At 36.5% G+C, this 17,457-nt stretch overlaps 1 protein-coding gene across 4 annotated transcripts in view; it reads right to left on the reverse strand.

Annotated features, from left to right (window-relative positions):
• Positions 1 to 17,457, reverse strand: part of VAV3 (vav guanine nucleotide exchange factor 3) — a 389,664-nt gene that overhangs the window by 19,229 nt on the left and 352,978 nt on the right. For 3 of the 4 annotated variants that reach the window (XM_036863586.1, XM_036863581.1, XM_036863570.1), the window contains exons 23-25: positions 9,404 to 9,519; positions 8,753 to 8,841; positions 2,870 to 2,999 (exon numbers count right to left, since the gene is read on the reverse strand). In XM_036863586.1, the coding sequence (XP_036719481.1) occupies positions 2,870 to 2,999; positions 8,753 to 8,841; positions 9,404 to 9,519 (335 nt within the window). The remainder of the gene's footprint in view (positions 1 to 2,869; positions 3,000 to 8,752; positions 8,842 to 9,403; positions 9,520 to 17,457) is intronic. The other variant, XM_036863595.1, reaches the window with a different exon arrangement.

Consider the following 17,457-nt stretch of genomic DNA (forward strand, 5'->3'; position numbering starts at 1 on the left):
CCTCACCTACAAATGCTACACGCTCCTTGCCCAATACTCTGGATATCTGTTTAATTCTAATTAGTGTCTTTATACATGTTATTTTGCAATTGCATGAGGTAGGCCTGTCATAATCTTACCATCTTTTACAAACTTGAGAAGAGTTTTTAATTCGCCCAAGAACATCCAAACCTAGACTAATACAGAAGCAAACAGCCTCTTCTACGATGCCCTGGGACTTTCTTTTCCAAGGTGACTATATGGCATGTAAGAGAAAAATAATAATAAATCGCAGGTTTCAGGAGTTGGAACTCCAATCTCAGCTTTCACCCAGAACACAGCGTGGTCCTAGGCTTTGGCTTGCCTACTCTGCTTCCCCCATTACTTAGAAGCAATGAAGATGCCATGCCCTGTCCTGTATCCCAAGGTACTACTTCTTCGTAAAAGTTATTCTGAGATGGTATTTAGCAGCACACCCAAAGCTATGAACCAGAGGTAAGGACTCTAAAGACATCCCACACAATCTTTCCATACAGGATATGTAGAGTTTCCTCTTTACCACTTCCTGAGAGACACGTGCGTAAAAATTGAAGCAGTGTTTTAATTAAGGGTTAACCTTTAATCAGGACTTGGTATAAAATAAGCAAGGGATATTTTAAAAAATCATAAAAGCAAAGATGTAAATTGCTATGAGTTAAAACTAGTAGTTCAACAATTAGAAATACAGGAAAATGTTCGCTGTGTTAGAGGAGTGACTAGTAGTGGTAGGAAAGCAGCAGCTGTGGTAGAAGCGTAGAATCAGCAGCAGCTGACTTTTATGGCATGTTTACCATGTTACCAGCACTCTGCTAAATGCTTTAATGTATAGCACCTCATTCAATCCTCAAATCATCACAGTGTGCTCATTTCATACGAAAGTCAGCAACAAGTAAATAAAACACTGGGATAATATACACTTGATCTAAGATTATAATCCTGCTGAATAATCTTGGAGTGTAGACCATCCAGAAATTATTGCTGACTGACATACCAGCACATGCCCTCACTTCTCTCTGGTCACTTTAGGAGTGAGATCTTCCCTGATCATCCTATATAAAAATATCAAACTCCTAACCCAGACTTGCCAGAGCTGCCTCATTAAAATATAGCTCCATAAGGATAGAGACTCTGCTGAATCCCAGTACCTAGAACAGCGCCTTTTCTGCGTTAGGTAATTATATGCTGAAGGAACGAATAACTGCATGTAGCTTGCATGGATGTTCAAAATCATGTTACTGGCCATGCTTTGAAAAAGAAAAAGAGCCTGTAACGCCATCCCTAGTGGCTAAACAAGTTTGAGCACTGAATACTTGGTCAGACACTAGAAAAAATTTAAACTAGGCCACTTCATTCGTAGTTGACCAATACTCTGAGCACCCACATGTGCCAAGCACAGGAGTGCCTGAGAGTGACCACACAGTGAAATAGAGGTTAAGAACCTTCCACTGACCGGGATACTGGCTCTCCCTGACTGCCGGTCCCTCTCACCCGGACTTCCTAAAACTAAGCGAACAACTCAGACGGGATTTTAGTGTAACTGACCTCCTGGCAAACTTTATCTCCTGCTGCTGGGAAGGCAAAGTAAAAGAATTGAAAATTATACTTTTCGTGTAGGGAAAATGTCATAGCCCTGGGAGGCTTTAAGAAATTTGTAGAAAAACTTGTTTCTTAAGGGGAAGTTCCATTTTTGAATGAGCAAAACTTACGGCCTATATGAGCGTCTAAGATAACTGGGTAACAGTGGGCTAAAAACACAGAAAGATAAATTTTCATGTGCTTACAGTTTCAACAAAAAGTGTGCTCTGACTACTTTCATTGCACAATCTTGTTCATTTATCACTGATCCTTGTGAAGAGAACAGCTATTAAGTTATTCAAATTGGAAAAAAAAAATGTCAGTTGATGTGACAAAGTACTTGTATATTTACTTTATGGAAATGTTATGAAATTTTACTGGTGGTGTTAGTGCCCTGAGCGTTGCTTCCCTTTCAGTTTCTGCTTTTAGGGAAAAAAAGTTATATTACATGATGCAAGTTCTTTTTTTTTTTTCCAAATACCTCTAGGTATTCCTATTTTGCTTAGGCTAAACCTTCTGAGGGTAATAAAATTGTATTCCTTTCTCCTCTAAAAAAGGTTTATGAGATTAAAATAAGGGGGTGAAATCACACTTATTCATAGCATTTTTTCATCATAGTGTTCTCTTTACATGCTATATCTATTAACAGGAAGAGAATATGACATTAAACGGTGACGAGGAAAAAGTTTCTGACTTGAACTCACACTCAAACTATAACATGCTTTCGGTTTGTGTGCTAATCTTTTGTGATTATTTGTGGCACAGTGCTCATTCTGAAAGGAAGCGGCTAACGTTTACTTTTAACTATTGGCATCAGAGGAAACATGCTTTGAGCTATTTCAAAGTTCCGAAAGTAATCATTGAAATAGAATCTATAAGAAGACTTTGCAGTACAAGGTTAGACGGGAGAACTGTGCACCAGCCTTGCTTAAATACTGTTAATCAAGCAGGATTATGACCATAAACATGTATCAGTTAAAAGAGTTGGCTAATATAAAAGTCAGTGAAAAGTACAAAACTTACATATTAACATACCCTATATTTCTGATGGATTTAACACACACATGATTTTCAATTTGGCATGAAGAACTAAACCTAGGCATGTTCATAAACCTGTTGGTCCATCTGATTCTGCTTTGCTCCAGAAAAACTCCTTGTTAAATGCATCAGCATATTAATTGGTTCTATTTCAAAATCTGGAATGAAGATGTTTTAATGTTTTCATGCCTTCGATCCTTAAGTGACAGCAAATTGTATTCTAAATTACGATACTCACAGCTGTTGCCCTGCTCTATTACCCCTCTGTCCAGTTGAATGTTCTGGCTCCTTGTATGGAAACTGCAGAGTTGTATCCAAGGTTCTGAACCCTTCTTAAGAGAGTGATGCTTGTAGTACTCCACAAGTTCCTTTAGGAAAAGAAGAACCAAACACATGAACTCCTTGACACATAATTATGTACAATAGAGGGATGATCAATTTAATGCTAAATTTTCCATAAGCCTGTGTTAGTGTGAGTAAACGATCATCTCTCCCTGCTGCCTGGATGAGCATGACACCTAATTGGTAATTGTCCTTGCTACCCAGGCCATTTATAATGTGAGTTACCCCCATTGCTGCTCAACATCCTGTTAAGTCTTCAGTCAGTTGTAGTAAGTAAAGAGAAACCATACTAAACCTCAGTTTCAGAGCAGTAATTATTGTTCTTATTTATGAAATACTTCCCTTTGTTTTTGTTTAGAAAGGCAACAGCTGTTTTATGAATATATAGCAATTTCTAGCTTCCTGCATTTTCTTTCAACGTAAGCAGAAAAACAAACTCAATCCTAAATGTACTTTTCCATGGTAAACCAAAGTTGTTAAACCACAAATGCTACTTACTTGACATTGTTCTGGCTTATGAGGAAGTGTTAGTGCCCTTCTCGTAGCTGTCATCTGGTACTTACTAGAAGTCAATAATGTAGTTCTTTCCAATTTTCTCTTATACCTAATTTGCCCCCAATGCATCCAAGCCTAATATAATAACCACCCACCATCTTTCATACTAAAATTTCAGGAAATTTCTTTCGAGATGTTGGTTTCATAGGTTCTGCACAAATCTGAATCCCTCTACTTTAAACAGAAATTGGAAAATGATTAATTCATAATGGAAAAATGCATACTATCGTTAGATGAGTACTATAGACATTCTTAGAAAAACCTGAAATGAAATAAAAGCATAATCACTTTCAACCGAATTATTCAGTGCTTCTACTACAGCACTATTGTTTAAAACAAACAGTATAAAAGCAACTCATTTCTTTAAAAAACCACACTGTCATCGATTCAGTATCTCCATTCAATGGGTATGTTCAAAGTTCCCCAAATAAATCAATCGGGCCAAAAATCACCCGAAAGAAGAGAAAGAGGATCATCAATGATTTATTTATTATTTTTGACCAAACTTGGATGAGTTGTGGAATGCATCGTGCGGGGAGTTCCAGGGGTCACAGAGATTTTGAAGATAATGTTCCTAGGTGTCCTCACCCTTGAAGGAAAGTGAAGGATTATGGGAGTTCAAAGGCAAGAAAGAGAGCTTCCTTTTCTGAGTCCAGTGGGGAGGATGAGGGAAGAGTTCATGATGGAGGTAGCTTGGCTTAAATTGAAGAACAGGTAAAATTTCAAAAGCCAGGAAGGAGGGAAGGATTATTTTAAGTAGAGCAGTCAGGCTGGGAACAGACACAAACATAACAAAGACCACGTTCATAAACTAAAAAGAGCCTGGTCTCCTAAAGTACTGGATAAGGCAAATGGAGATTCTTCACCTTTCACATCCGGGGATAATAAACCATTTCACAGACTATAGCAAAGAATGTATAAAGTGCCTGGTACGTGTGAATAATCATGAGAGTTACCATGATCCCATGTGCCAGGCCTTTTATATAGTTTCTTACAATCTTCAAACAAGAAACAAGAGATGGGCCTTTTCCCCCTGATGCTCAAGGCTCAGTGAGATTAATCAGCTTTGGGCAAGGTTGTATAACTGGTGTCTGGCTCCAAAGTTTGTGCTCTCAACTACATCATATTATTAGCAAATAGTACCTGGCAAATGTAAATATGCAAAAAGTGAAGCAAAGGGAAGGAGCATTTTCTAAGTATGTATGGTATACCAGGAATTTGTTCTCTTAGACCCAAGATGCTATGGTTTTACACTTAAAAAAATTTTTTTCTTCCATCCTTTCTTCCTTGCTTGGGCTCAGATTATGGGTGCCCTTGATGAAGCAAAGGAATATGGAACCTGACCAACTTAAAAAAAAAAAAAAGTTAAAATATCAGAAGATTATATCTTCAAAATGACTTCACTGATCAGAATATGGCATTTATATTATGGTGATTTTAGCATGGTTTGCAAAGGCAAGGTCTGGAATTAAATTCTACTTAGAGACCAATATTATCATTTAATTTCTTTAAATGCAAAATTTTGTAAGGTCTCTGGAAGAACGGTACATTTTATTATCATTTGCATCTGCTACACTATATATATATATATATATATATATATATATATAAAACAGTTCTCTTAGTCTTCTCGTTTAAACTGAATGAAATGTGTTCTTTTCTTTAGCATAAATGTGAAAATAAACCTGACAGTAATTATAAGCCAATAACTTTGAACTTCAATGTAATTTTGTTATAATATGAATTTTACGCATGATATCATGAATTAGTATGAATTAAGGTTTATGTGAAGTTGGCTAGAAACTACAGAATTATCATACTGAAAAGGACTTGGTCATCATTAATACCTACCCACCTCCAAATTTTATGGACGAAAAAAAAATGACTTTTCCAAGCCTAGGGTCATGTGGCTTGGTAAACTGTAAAACACTTTTTTATCCCTCACTAAGCATGGAAGATATTTTAGTTTCCATTTTACAGTCTTATGAGGGTAAATCTTCCTACATGTTCCAACTGGGTAGAATTAATAGTGCCACGTGGATCTCTTCCAACTTACGCCTTTCAGTATTTTAGTCTAATCCACCTCTGCTTTAGCAATGTTGACCTTCAAGTACTACAAGTAAAAGAAGAAGACTCTAAACAAAAGAAATTGCTAAGCTTTCCTTATCTCATACTGACACAGCGGTGTCAACAATTCAGCCTCTCTGAAGAATAATGAGTGAGAGCCAGTCGTTCCAATTACCGAGGAAACAGGCAGTGGAGACGATTTATAAACAGCATTTGGACTGGATTGTCTGGCATACATGAAAATTAGAACAAAATTAATGCCTTGTAATCTGGATACAGAGATTCATTTAGAATTTGGATTAATGACTAAGAAAAACAAAGATTTTGATTAACCAAGCCACTGAAACCAGAGGGAAAAGGTTAGGTCATAACCACCTGAGGCCAATCTTCTTTTCGAGAAACTGGCTAATTGAAAACAAATTCTGGATTTCGTTTTCATTTTACATCCTTTCCAAATTAAATTTAACTCCAGGCCCTAATGAGTGTCATTAGGTAGATGAATATAACTTTACCAGCCATGATGGGAAGATACTGAACTAAAGAAACAACTCAATGCGTAGACTGTTATGTACTTATAATGGGAACTGTGTTATTTGACACCAACACGATGAAATGTAACCTCCTTGAGGTTGCATGATGCAGGTTCAGAGAAGCCCCTACGTTCCCAAGGTGCCTATCAACCCTCTCTCTTCTTCCAGAGGGGCTAGTTACTGAGATAGGAGCCATCCCTTCTGATCAGGTATCCATGTGGCATTTCCCAGTGGAGGGTCAAAGGACAGCACTATTGTGAGGTTCTCGGTACAGAGAGATTTACTAATTTGAAAGCTTTTTTGAACAGTTGAGTCCTTTTTGAATTCTGCAAAAACACAGTAACTTCACATAGTGAGGACTCAATATAAATTTGTTCAACAAATGAACAGAAACAAAGAGGAGGAGGTAGGTCCAGACAACTTCAACGGTCTCTTCAGCAATGTTTACAGTGATTTTGTAAGATCTGACAGAAGTATTCATCTAAGGCTGAGATTTTTCAGCTCCTTGTCTGTCTTTTCACAATCATATCCTTTTGCTGAAGTTTTTTTTTTTTCATTGTAGTTTTGCAGTTAATTCTTAATCCCCTCCCTTTAACCCTCTGCACTATGTACTTCCTTACAAAAGATCCCCAGATATGGAGGAAAAAACATCCATGTGTCTCTTGTAGTGGCATTTCTGATGTTTTACACATACCATATAAGGGGAGCTTATTTTAGCTCTGTGACAACTACTTTTAATTCCCTTTCCAGAACATCATTGCAGAAACTTTTACTGCTCTCTGGTCCAATTATTTGAATTCTGGGTCTTTATTGCTTATACTATAATAACAGCTTTACATGCAGATAGGAACTTGAGGATCTATGTCCACTAATCCAGGTCATGCAGTATTTACTAGCTTTTCACATCTAACCTTAGAGGATGAGGAACTTTCTTGAGCTGAATCCAGGCGACAAAGAGCTGAATTGACTGGCCCTTTCCAGTGACTATTCCTTTCATCCTCTTCGCTTATCTCCTGTGATGGAAGTCCCTTTTGTTGCTTTCAAAGTCATCAAGGCTGGTAGTCAGCTTTGGCCCTACAGCATTTTTTTTTTTTTAAAGTCTCATATTAACTATAATACCACGGAGCAGCCTCATTACCAACCACCCTAATTTCTTCAGGTGAGAGTCAAGCTGGTGTGTCTTGCAGCGATGTGGAGACTCCCTGTTCACGCTTTTATCATGTCTCAGCTGGGGCTGTTACTCATTATTTGTGCATCCACTTGCCACCTCCCTGCTAGGTTTTCCTTTAAGGAAGAACCTCCTCAGGTCCACTTTTCTCTGTGCACAGCCTGCTTGTTCCAGCAGAACGTAACTCACTGCCAGCAGGGAGGATGCCTGGATCTTGGTTGCCAGTTTGACAGGGTTTACATTTTCCAGGACACAGTCTTGCTACCCATCCTTAGCTTTTGAATTGGGAATGTGATATTTATGTCCAGAGAGGTTTTCTTACTTTTCTTTCAACTCAAGATGCTTCAATTTCTTTAAAACGCTGATTCCTGTCTTGAAGCAGTTCTAAATTTTTAGATAAGGCTTTCAAGCTGGCTTATTTTGTAAGGCTCTCTTACACTCAGTTTTAACTTTAATGTTAACATCTGCAAAGTGCTTTGAGATGTTTTCTGGAACGATGCAGTGTGTATCATTTGACTGATGGTTCAATCAATGAGTGGTCCTTCCCAATGTTACTCAAAGTACTTAGCAGAGTGCTACAAATGCATCTTATGTCCTATCTCCAAATTCTTCATTATCTCAAGAAACTCTTGCAAACTTGAGAAACAGACTTGAGATCATTTTTCATGAAATAAGAACTTTCTTCTTTACTGTCAGCAATGCACATGTAATGACATATTGATATATGTATTGTTGATATGACATATACATACTATTCTTATGTGCTAAGTTTCACTTTTAAAAATCATCAGAATTAATATCTTTATTTATTTGAAACAAACTTGGTAACAACATACTGTTCAATTTAAATGTAAAAATTCCTATGAAATATCACTGTCATGTGGTTAAAAATGCCACCTTGTTAATGTTTAATTGTCCAAGGTAATGAAGGAGAACAGTAGTACAGATCACCTAAAATAGCAGAAAATACAAAAATGTTTTCCATTTGACAGTATATTTTGCATGAAATGAACCTAAATGTGAGTGGTATTTTACCAATTACAACTTTTTAATGTTATAACTTAAAATATTTTCCTCTGCCTGAATGAAGAGATAGAGGCAGAGGAAAGAAGAGAAGCATGTTAAAACTTTGCTGTGTCATTCAAACAAGGTAAAACATAAGTAACTGAAAGTTGATTGTTTTGAATGTGTCTATGGCTCTAAGAATCTTCTAGTGTGGACTCTGAAATATTATCTAAAACTTGTAAACTTAGTTTACAATGAAAAATATGTCTAGGGCAATATAAAACTTAACTAGAATTCTTACAATTAAAATTTTCAGGATTCTGCTGCAAATTACGGTATGATTCTCTTTCAACAATGTTTCAGTGAGCAAAATTCCAAGAAACTAGAATTAAACTGACCTTTTTAATAAGAGAAAAATAAGGACCACAGATTGAAAGAACTAATCAATGCTTACCATTAAGCTTTTAAACTTTCTATTTTCTGCAATGTGAAAAAAGCCATCTCTGTTAAAATCTTGATGTGCTTTTGCTTCATTATTGTACTGTGGGCAATGGATAACTTATGAATATAAATGTGTTTTAATCAGTAGAAATCAATAATTACCAGAGGGCATGCCCCAATAACATTATAGGAATTAATTCTGAAGACAAAATATATACCTATTGCCAATACACTGGTGACAGCTAATTAACAAACTATATTCACTAGATTGGTTGAAGATACAACAATATTTGAAGTGAGATGTGGAGTTGGGTACATTTGATCAATCACTATGCCCAATTTATTTATAAGATCAATTTGGGAATATGGAAAAACAAAACAAATCTAGTAATTTATAATTCTTAGGATTTACTAGAAACATACACACATCAAGTACAGTGTTATGAAAGAAGTCTAGTATGCCAATTAGCAGCCTATATAACACTTAATACCATTTTTTCTAACAGATATTTTCAAGTATTAATGAACTGTCTGGAGAGATGATACATTATTTCTGCTGCAATTAGAACCTTGGTTTTCAGCTTCAGTGTTATATATGTCAGATGATCTATGCAATTATGAAAACAGGAAAGCTATTTCTGTAAAAGTACTTGTCCCACTTACTTAATGCTAATTGCATATTCTCCTGACTCTTTGGTCCTGTGCCTCACAAGGTAAGTACTATTTACCCTGTTAATAAGTTCAGTCTCTGCCTGCAATCTTTCCATTGCTCCAGCATACCTGTAAGAAACAAGGATGCAGAAAATTTGGGTAATGTACCTGGAAGAGAACAGAGGCTAAAAATATGTATCTGTTAGGATTTTAACTTAGTGGCAGATCTGAACTGTTTTTACTTCTGTACTAATTATAGTACTTCAAAAAAATAATGCAGAAATAAGTCCTTTAGATACGTCCAAACACAAATGCTCTACAAAGATTACAACAGTGAAGTGAATATTGCCTAACATACACTAAATATTTATCAAATAAATAAATGGGACAAAGAAAAGAATTAATAGGTATCGGGTTAGAGAGAGAGTTGTGGGGAATTTAGGGACAAGAAAGAAAAAGACTGGTAGGGAAGGGATGCCCTGCGTAAGACACACACAGATATACATACACATATACACACATACACGCACTCCTCCAAAATTTCACCTTTGCTAGGTAAAACAGTATGAAAAAAAAATTTCCTTGAGTATTGTTGTAAGAAAATTCAGAAACAATTTTAAATTATTTTTAAATAATTATTTTTTGGATATAAGATTAATTCTTGTAGTCCACAATTTTGATAACCAATTTTCTTAAGAAACTGGTAGTAATGAATACAATTTTTAAAAGGTGGATATTTCAAAACCAGAATTCAATTCTTCCTAAACTATACTGCTCTTAAGCATACCCAGATCCCATAACAATAACAATAAAAGGCCCCAATCAATGTTAAACTATTCTTTAATGACCCTTTGCATCAATACAGGTTTAGCATTTATTGACAAAATATATCAGAGATTATGGGTAATAAAAGTTAAAGAAAAAACTTTTATGTTGAGATCAGCTATCTTCAAATCAATATTCTAGAAAATTTTCTGATTCACATGTAGACTCATGTAACCCAATGTAAATACCACATTTAATCTATGCTAAATATTGGGTTGGCCAAAACGTTTGTTCGGTTAGTGAATACGTTCAATAAAATTCTTGTGAAAATGAAAATGTTTTATTTTTATTTAAAACCGAACGAACTTTTTGGCCAATCCAATATTAAAATACACATGGTAGGCATTTGACAAGTTTGCAAAGGGAGGAGGACATGTGAGGTTTCCACCCAAGTACAGAAGGAAAAGCTGAGGGCATTTTATGTAGATGGTACCTTGGGTTAAAGTTAGGATAACCACTGACTCATTACTACCTAGTATAATCTGACTCACATCTTCCTCTTCAATCTTACCTCTAACAAACCCCTTCTTTACTAGTCTCCAGGCTTCTTTCAGGTTCAAGAATTCTTAGAGTTTTGCATAGACTATATTCCTGTGTTGGAAATCTCTCACCCTCTGTCAACCCACATTCCTTCTCATCCTTCAGGTTTAGAGAGTCTTTTCTGACCATCCCAGCTAAAGGACACTGTCCTGTATCTGGCACTCTCCACTCCATTATTCTCATTACAGTATCCCTAATTTCCTTCATGGCATTTACGGCAATTAGCATATAGCATAAGCATTTTTATCAGAGTAACACATGAACATAGTTTTTAAAAGTCAAGTCATACTATAAAACTATAATGAAAAAGCAGCACTACCCCATCTTATCAGATCCTACCCCAAGTCCCATTTCAAGTATTTCACCTATTTTTCCTTGTTATTTTTAATATCTACTTGAATATTTCTAAATAACATGATTAAACTACAATTTATCAATTTTATTTTATTTTTAATTTTAATTTTATTGGAGTATAGTTGATTTACAATATTGTGTTAGTTTTAGGTGTACAAGCAAAATGATTCAGTTAAACATATACATATATTCATTCTTTTTGGATTCTTTTCTCCTATAGGTTATCACAGAATACGGAGTAGAGTTCCCTGTCCTATACAGTATGTCCTTGTTGGTTATCTATCTTAGTAGTGTGTGGATGTTCATCCCAAGTTCCTGATTTATCCTTCCCCCAACGTTTCCCCTTTGGTAACCATAAGTTAGTTTCAATATCCGAAAGTCCGTTTCTGTTTTGCAAATAAGTTCATTTGTATCATTTTTTAAAATTAGATTACACATACAAGTGATATCATATGATATTGGTCTTTATCTGACTTACTTCACTTAGTATGACAATCTCTAGGTCCATGCATGTTGCTGCAAATGGCATTATTTCTTTTTTTTTATGGCTGAGTAATATTTTCCATTGTCTGTATGTACCACATCTTCTTTACCCATTCCTCTGTCCCTAGACATTTAGGTTGCTTCCATGTCTTGGCTATTGTAGATAGTGCTGCAATGAATATTAGGGAAGCATGTATCCTTTCGAACCATGTTTTCTCTGGATATGTGCCCAGGAATGGGATTGCTGGATCATATGGTAGTTCTATTTTTAGTTTTTTAAGGAACCTCCATACTGTTTTCCACAGAGGTAGTGCCAATTTACATTCCACCAATAGTGTAGGAGGGTTCCCATTTCTCCACACCCTCTCCAGCATTTATTGTTTGTGGACTTTTTGATGATGGCCATTCTGACCAGTGTGAGGTGATACGTCATTGGAGTTTCGATTAGCATTTCTCTGATAATTAGTGATGTTGAGCATCTTTTCATACGCCTTTTGGCCAACTGTATGTCTTCTTTGGAGAAATGTTTATTTAGGTCTTCTGCCCATTTTTCAATTGGGATTTTTTTTTTGTTTTTTTTGACATAGAGCTGCTTGAGCTGTTTGCATATTATGGAGATTAATCCCTTGTCGGTCACTTTGTTTGCAAATATTTTCTCCCATTCTGTGGGTTGTCTTTTTGATTTTTTTTAATGGTTTCCTTTTCTGTGCAGAAGCTTTTAAGTTTAATTAGGTCCCATTTGTTTATTTTCGCTTTTATTTTCATTACTCTAGGAGGTGAATCCAAAAAGATATTGCTGAGATTTATGTCAGAGTGTTCTGCCTATGTTTTCCTCTAAGAGTTTTATAATGTCTGGCCTTACATTTAGGTCGTTGATCCATTTTGAGTTTATTTTTGTGTATGGTGTTAGAAAATGTTCTAATTTCATTCTTTTACATGTAGCTGTCCAGTTTTCCCAGCATCACTTACTGAAGAGACTGTCTTCTCCATTGTACGTTCTTCCCTCTTTGTCATAGATTAAAAAAAATTTTTTTTTCTAAATTTTTTGGTTGCTCTGCACAGCATGTGGGATCTTAGTTCCCCAACCAGGGATCAAACCTGTGCCCCTTGCAGTGAAAGCGTGGAGTCCTACCCACTGGACTGCCAGGGAAATTCCTCCTTTGCCCTAGATTAATTGACCATAGGTCTGTGGGTTTATTTCTGGGCTTTCAATCCTGTTCTGTTGATCTATATTTCTGTTTATGTGCCAGTACCATACTGTTTTGATGACTGTAGATTTGTAGTGTAGTCTGAAGTCAGGGAGTCTGATTCCTCCAGCTCCATTTTTCTTTCTCAGGATTGCTTTGGCTATTTGGGGTCTTTTGTGTTCCCACACAAATTGTAAAATTTTTTGTTCTAATTCTGTGAAAAATGCCATTGGTAGTTTGATAGGGATTGCACTGAATCTGCAGATTGCCTTGGGTAGTATAGTCATTTTGACAATATTGATTCTTCCCATCCAAGAACATGGTATATGTTTCCATCTGTTTGTGTCATCTACGATTTTTTTCATCAGCATCATAGTTTTTGAAGTGCAGCTCTTTTGCCTCCTTAGGTAGGTTTATTTCTGGGTATTTTATTCTTTTTCATGCGATGGTAAATGGGATTGTTTCTTTAATTTCTCTTTCTGATCTTTCATTGTTAGTAAATAGAAATGCAAGAGATTTCTGTATATTAACTTTGTATCCTGAAGCTTTTTTTCAAACCATGTTTTTCTCTGGATCTACGCCCAGGAGTGGGATTGTTGGATCATATGGTAGCTCTATTTTTAGTTTTTTTAAGGAACCTCCATACTGTTCTCTATAGTGCCTGTACCAATTTACATTCCCACCAACAGTGTAGGAGGGTTCCCTTTTCTCCACACCCTCTCCAGCATTTATTGTTTGTAGACTTTTCAGTGATGGCCATAATGACTGGTGTGAGGTGATATATCATTGTAGTTTTGATTTGCATTTCTCTAATAATTAGTGATGTTGAGCATCTTTTCATGCACCTCTTGGCCATCTTTATCTCTTCTTTGAAGAAATGTCTATTTAGGTCCCACTTTCTGGAGAGCTTTTATCATAAATGGGTGTTGAATTTTGTCAAAAGCTTTTCCTGCATCTATTGAGATGATCATATGCTTTTTATTCTTCAATTTGTTGATGTGGCATCACACTGATTGATTTGCAGATACTGAAAATTCCTTGCATCCCTGGGATAAATCTCACTTGATTATAGTGTATGATCGCATTTAATATATTGCTGGTTTCTGATTGCTAGTATTTTGTTGAGGATTTTTGTGTCTAAGTTTATCAGTGATATTGGCCTGTAATTTTCTTTTTTTGTGGTATTTTTGTCTGATTTTGGTATTGGGGTGATGCTGGCCTCATAGTATGCGTTTGGGAGTGTTCCATCCTCTGTGACTTTTTGGAAGAGTGTGAGAAGTATAGGTGTTAACTCTTCTCTAAATGTTTGATAGAATTTGCCTGTGCAGCAATCTGGTTCTGGACTTTTGTTTGCTGGGAGTTTTTTAATCAGTTTCAATTTCAGTACTTGTGATTGGTCTGTTCATATTTTCTATTTCTTCCTGGTTCAGTCTTGGGAGATTGTACCTTTCTGAGAATTTGTCCATTTCTTCTAGGTTGTCCATGTTATTGGCATATAGTTGCTTGTAGTACTCTCTTATGATCCTTTGTATTTCTGTGGTGTCAGTTGTAACTTCTTTTTCATTTCTAATTGTATTGATTTGAGCCCTCTCCCTCTTTTTCTTGATGAGTCTGGCTAAAGTTTTGTCAATTTTGTTTATCTTTTCAAAGAACCAGCTTACAGTTTCATTGATCTTTTCTATTTTCTTCATCTCTATTTCATTTATTTCTGCTCTGATCTTTATGATTTCTTTCATTCTACTAACTTTGGGTTTTGTTTGTTCTTCTTTCTCTTTGATTTTTTTTTGTTTCCTGAGGTAAGACTGTATTGCTATAAACTTCCCTTTTAGAACTGCTTTTGCTGTGTCCCATAGGTTTTGCATCATCGCGCTTTCACTTTCATCTGTCTCTAGGTATTTTTTGATTTCCTCTTTGATTTCTTCAGTGATCCATTGGTTGTTTAGTAGCATATTGTTTAGCTTCCAGGTGTGTGTGTTTTTTTTACAGTTTTTTTCCTTGTAGTTGATTTCTAATCTCATAGCGTTGTGGTTGGAAAAGATGCTTGATGTGATTTCAATTTTCTTAAATTTACTGAGGCTTGCTTTGTGGCCCAGCAGGTGATCAATCCTGGAGAATGTTCCATGTGTACTTGAGAAGAATGTGTATTCTGCTGCTTTTGGATGGAATGCTCTATAAATATCAATTAAGTCCACCTGGTCTAATATGTCATTTAATGCTTGTGTTTACTTATTGATTTTCTGTCTGGGTGATCTGTCCATTGATGAAAGTGGGGTGTTAAAGTCCCCCATTATTGTGTTATTGTCAGTTTCTCCTTTTATGGCTGTTAGCATTTGCTTCATATATTGAGGTGCTCCTATGTTGGGTGCATGTATATTTACAATTGTTATATCTTCTTCTTGGATTGATCCCTTGATCATTATGTAGTGCCCTTCTCTGTTTCTTGTAATAGTCTTTATTTTAAAGTCTGTTTTGTCTGACATGAGTATTGTTACTCCAGCTTTCTTTTGATTTCCATTCGCATGGAGTAGATTTTTTTACATACCCTTACTTTCAGTCAGTATGTGTCCCTAGATCTGTAGCACTGCTACTGCAGCTTTCTTTTTATTTTCATTTGCATGGAATATCTTTTTCCATCTTCTCACTTCAGCCTGTATGTGTCCCTAGATCAGAAGTGGGTTTCTTGTAGACACCATATATATGGGTCTTGTTTTTGTATCCATTCAGCTAGTCTGTGTCTTTTGATTGTTGCATTTAATCTATTTATGTTTAAGATAATTATCAATATGTATGTTTTTATTGCCATTTTGGTAATTGTTTTGGATTTGTTTTTGTTGGTGTTTTTTCTTCCCTTCCTCTTTTGTTCTCTTGTGATTTGATGACTAAATTTAGTGTTGTGTTTGGATTCCTTTTTCTTTTTTTTGTGTGTATCTATTGTAGATTTTCGGTTTGCAGCTACCGTGAAGTTTTGATATAGCAGTCTATATATACACAAGATTGTTTTAAGTTGTTGGTCTTTTAATTTCAAATACATTTTCAGTATCCTGCATTTGTGCTCTCCTCCACTCACAATTGCTGGTTTTGATATCATATTTGTGTGGAAATGATTTCCTACCTTTACTGTATGTTTGCCTTTACTGATGAGACTTTACATTTGTAATTTTCTTGATTCTAGTTGTGGCCTCTTCTGCCTAGAGAAGTTCCTTTGGCATTTGTTGCAAAGCTGGTCTGGTAGTGCTGAGTTCTCTTGGCTTTTGCTTGTATGTAAAACTTTTGATTTCTCTATCAAATCTGAATGAAAGCCTTGCTGGGTAGAATATTCTTGGTTGTAGGTTCTTCCCTTTCATCACTTTAAATATATCATGAAACTCCCTTCTGGCCTGCAGAGTTTCTGCTGAAAAATCAGCTGATAACCATATGGGAGTTCCCTTGTATGTTATTTGTTGCTCTTCCCTAGTTGCTTTTAATATTGTTTTTCTTTATCTTTAATTTTCGTCAATTTGATTACTATGTGGCTTGGTGTGTTTCTCCTTGGGTTTATACTGCCTGGGACTCTTTGTGCTTCCTGGACTTGGGTGACTATTTCCTTTCCCATGTTAAGGAAGTCTTCAGCTATTATCTCTTCAAATGTTTTCTCAGATCCTTTCTCTTCTCTCCTTCTGGGACCCCTATAGTGTGAATGTTGGTGTATTTAATGTTGTCCCTAAGATCTCTTAGATTGTCCTCATTTATTTTCATTCTTTTTTCTTTATCCTGTTCCATGGCAGTGATTTCCACCATTCTGTCTTCCAGGTCACTTATCCATTCTTCTGCCTCAGTTATTTTGCTACTGATTTCTTCTAGTTTATTTTTTCATTTCAGTTATTGTATTGTTCGTCTGTTTGTTCTTTAGTTCTTCTAGGTCTTTGTTAAGCATTTCTTGTATCTTCTCAATCTGTGCCTCCATTATTTTTCCAAGCTCTTGGATCATCTTTACTATCATTACTCTGAATTCTTTTTCAGGTGGATTGTCTATCTCCACTTTACTTAGTTCTTCTGGGGTTTTATCTCATTCCTTCATCTGGGACATATTCCTCTGCTGTCTCATTTTGTCTAACTTTCTGTGATTGTGGTTTCTGTTCTGCAGGCTGCAGGGTTGTAGTTCTTCTGCTGTCTGCCCTCTGGTGGATGAGGCTGTCTAAGAGGCTTGTGCAGGCTTCCTGGTGGGAGGGACTGGTACCTGCCCACTGGTGGGTGGAGCTGGGTCTTCTCCCTTTGGTGGGCAGGGCCATGTCAGGAGGTGTGTTTATTGGGCAGCTGTTTATTCAGGAAGACTCTAAGCAGCTTGTCTGCTAATGGATGGGGCTGTGTTCCCGCCCTGTTGGTTGTTTGGCCTGAGGTATCCCAGCACTGGAGCCTACAGATTGTTGGGTGGGGCCAGGTCTCGGTGAGATAATGGTGGCCTTCAAGAGGGCTCATGCCAATGAGTTTGTCAAACCTGCCACTACCAGTGTCCTTGTCCCTGCAGTGAGCCACAGCCACCCCTGCCTCCACAGGAGACCCTCTAATACTAGCAGGTAAGTCTGGCCCAGTCTCTTATGAGGTTACCACTTTTTTCCCTGGGTCCTGGTGCACATGAGACCCTATGTGCACTCACCAAGAGTGGGGTTTCTGTTTCCCCCAGTCCTGTGGAATTGCTGTG

The sequence above is a fragment of the Balaenoptera musculus genome, chromosome 1 (assembly GCF_009873245.2).
Source record: "Balaenoptera musculus isolate JJ_BM4_2016_0621 chromosome 1, mBalMus1.pri.v3, whole genome shotgun sequence".
Taxonomy (NCBI): Eukaryota; Metazoa; Chordata; class Mammalia; order Artiodactyla; family Balaenopteridae; genus Balaenoptera; species Balaenoptera musculus.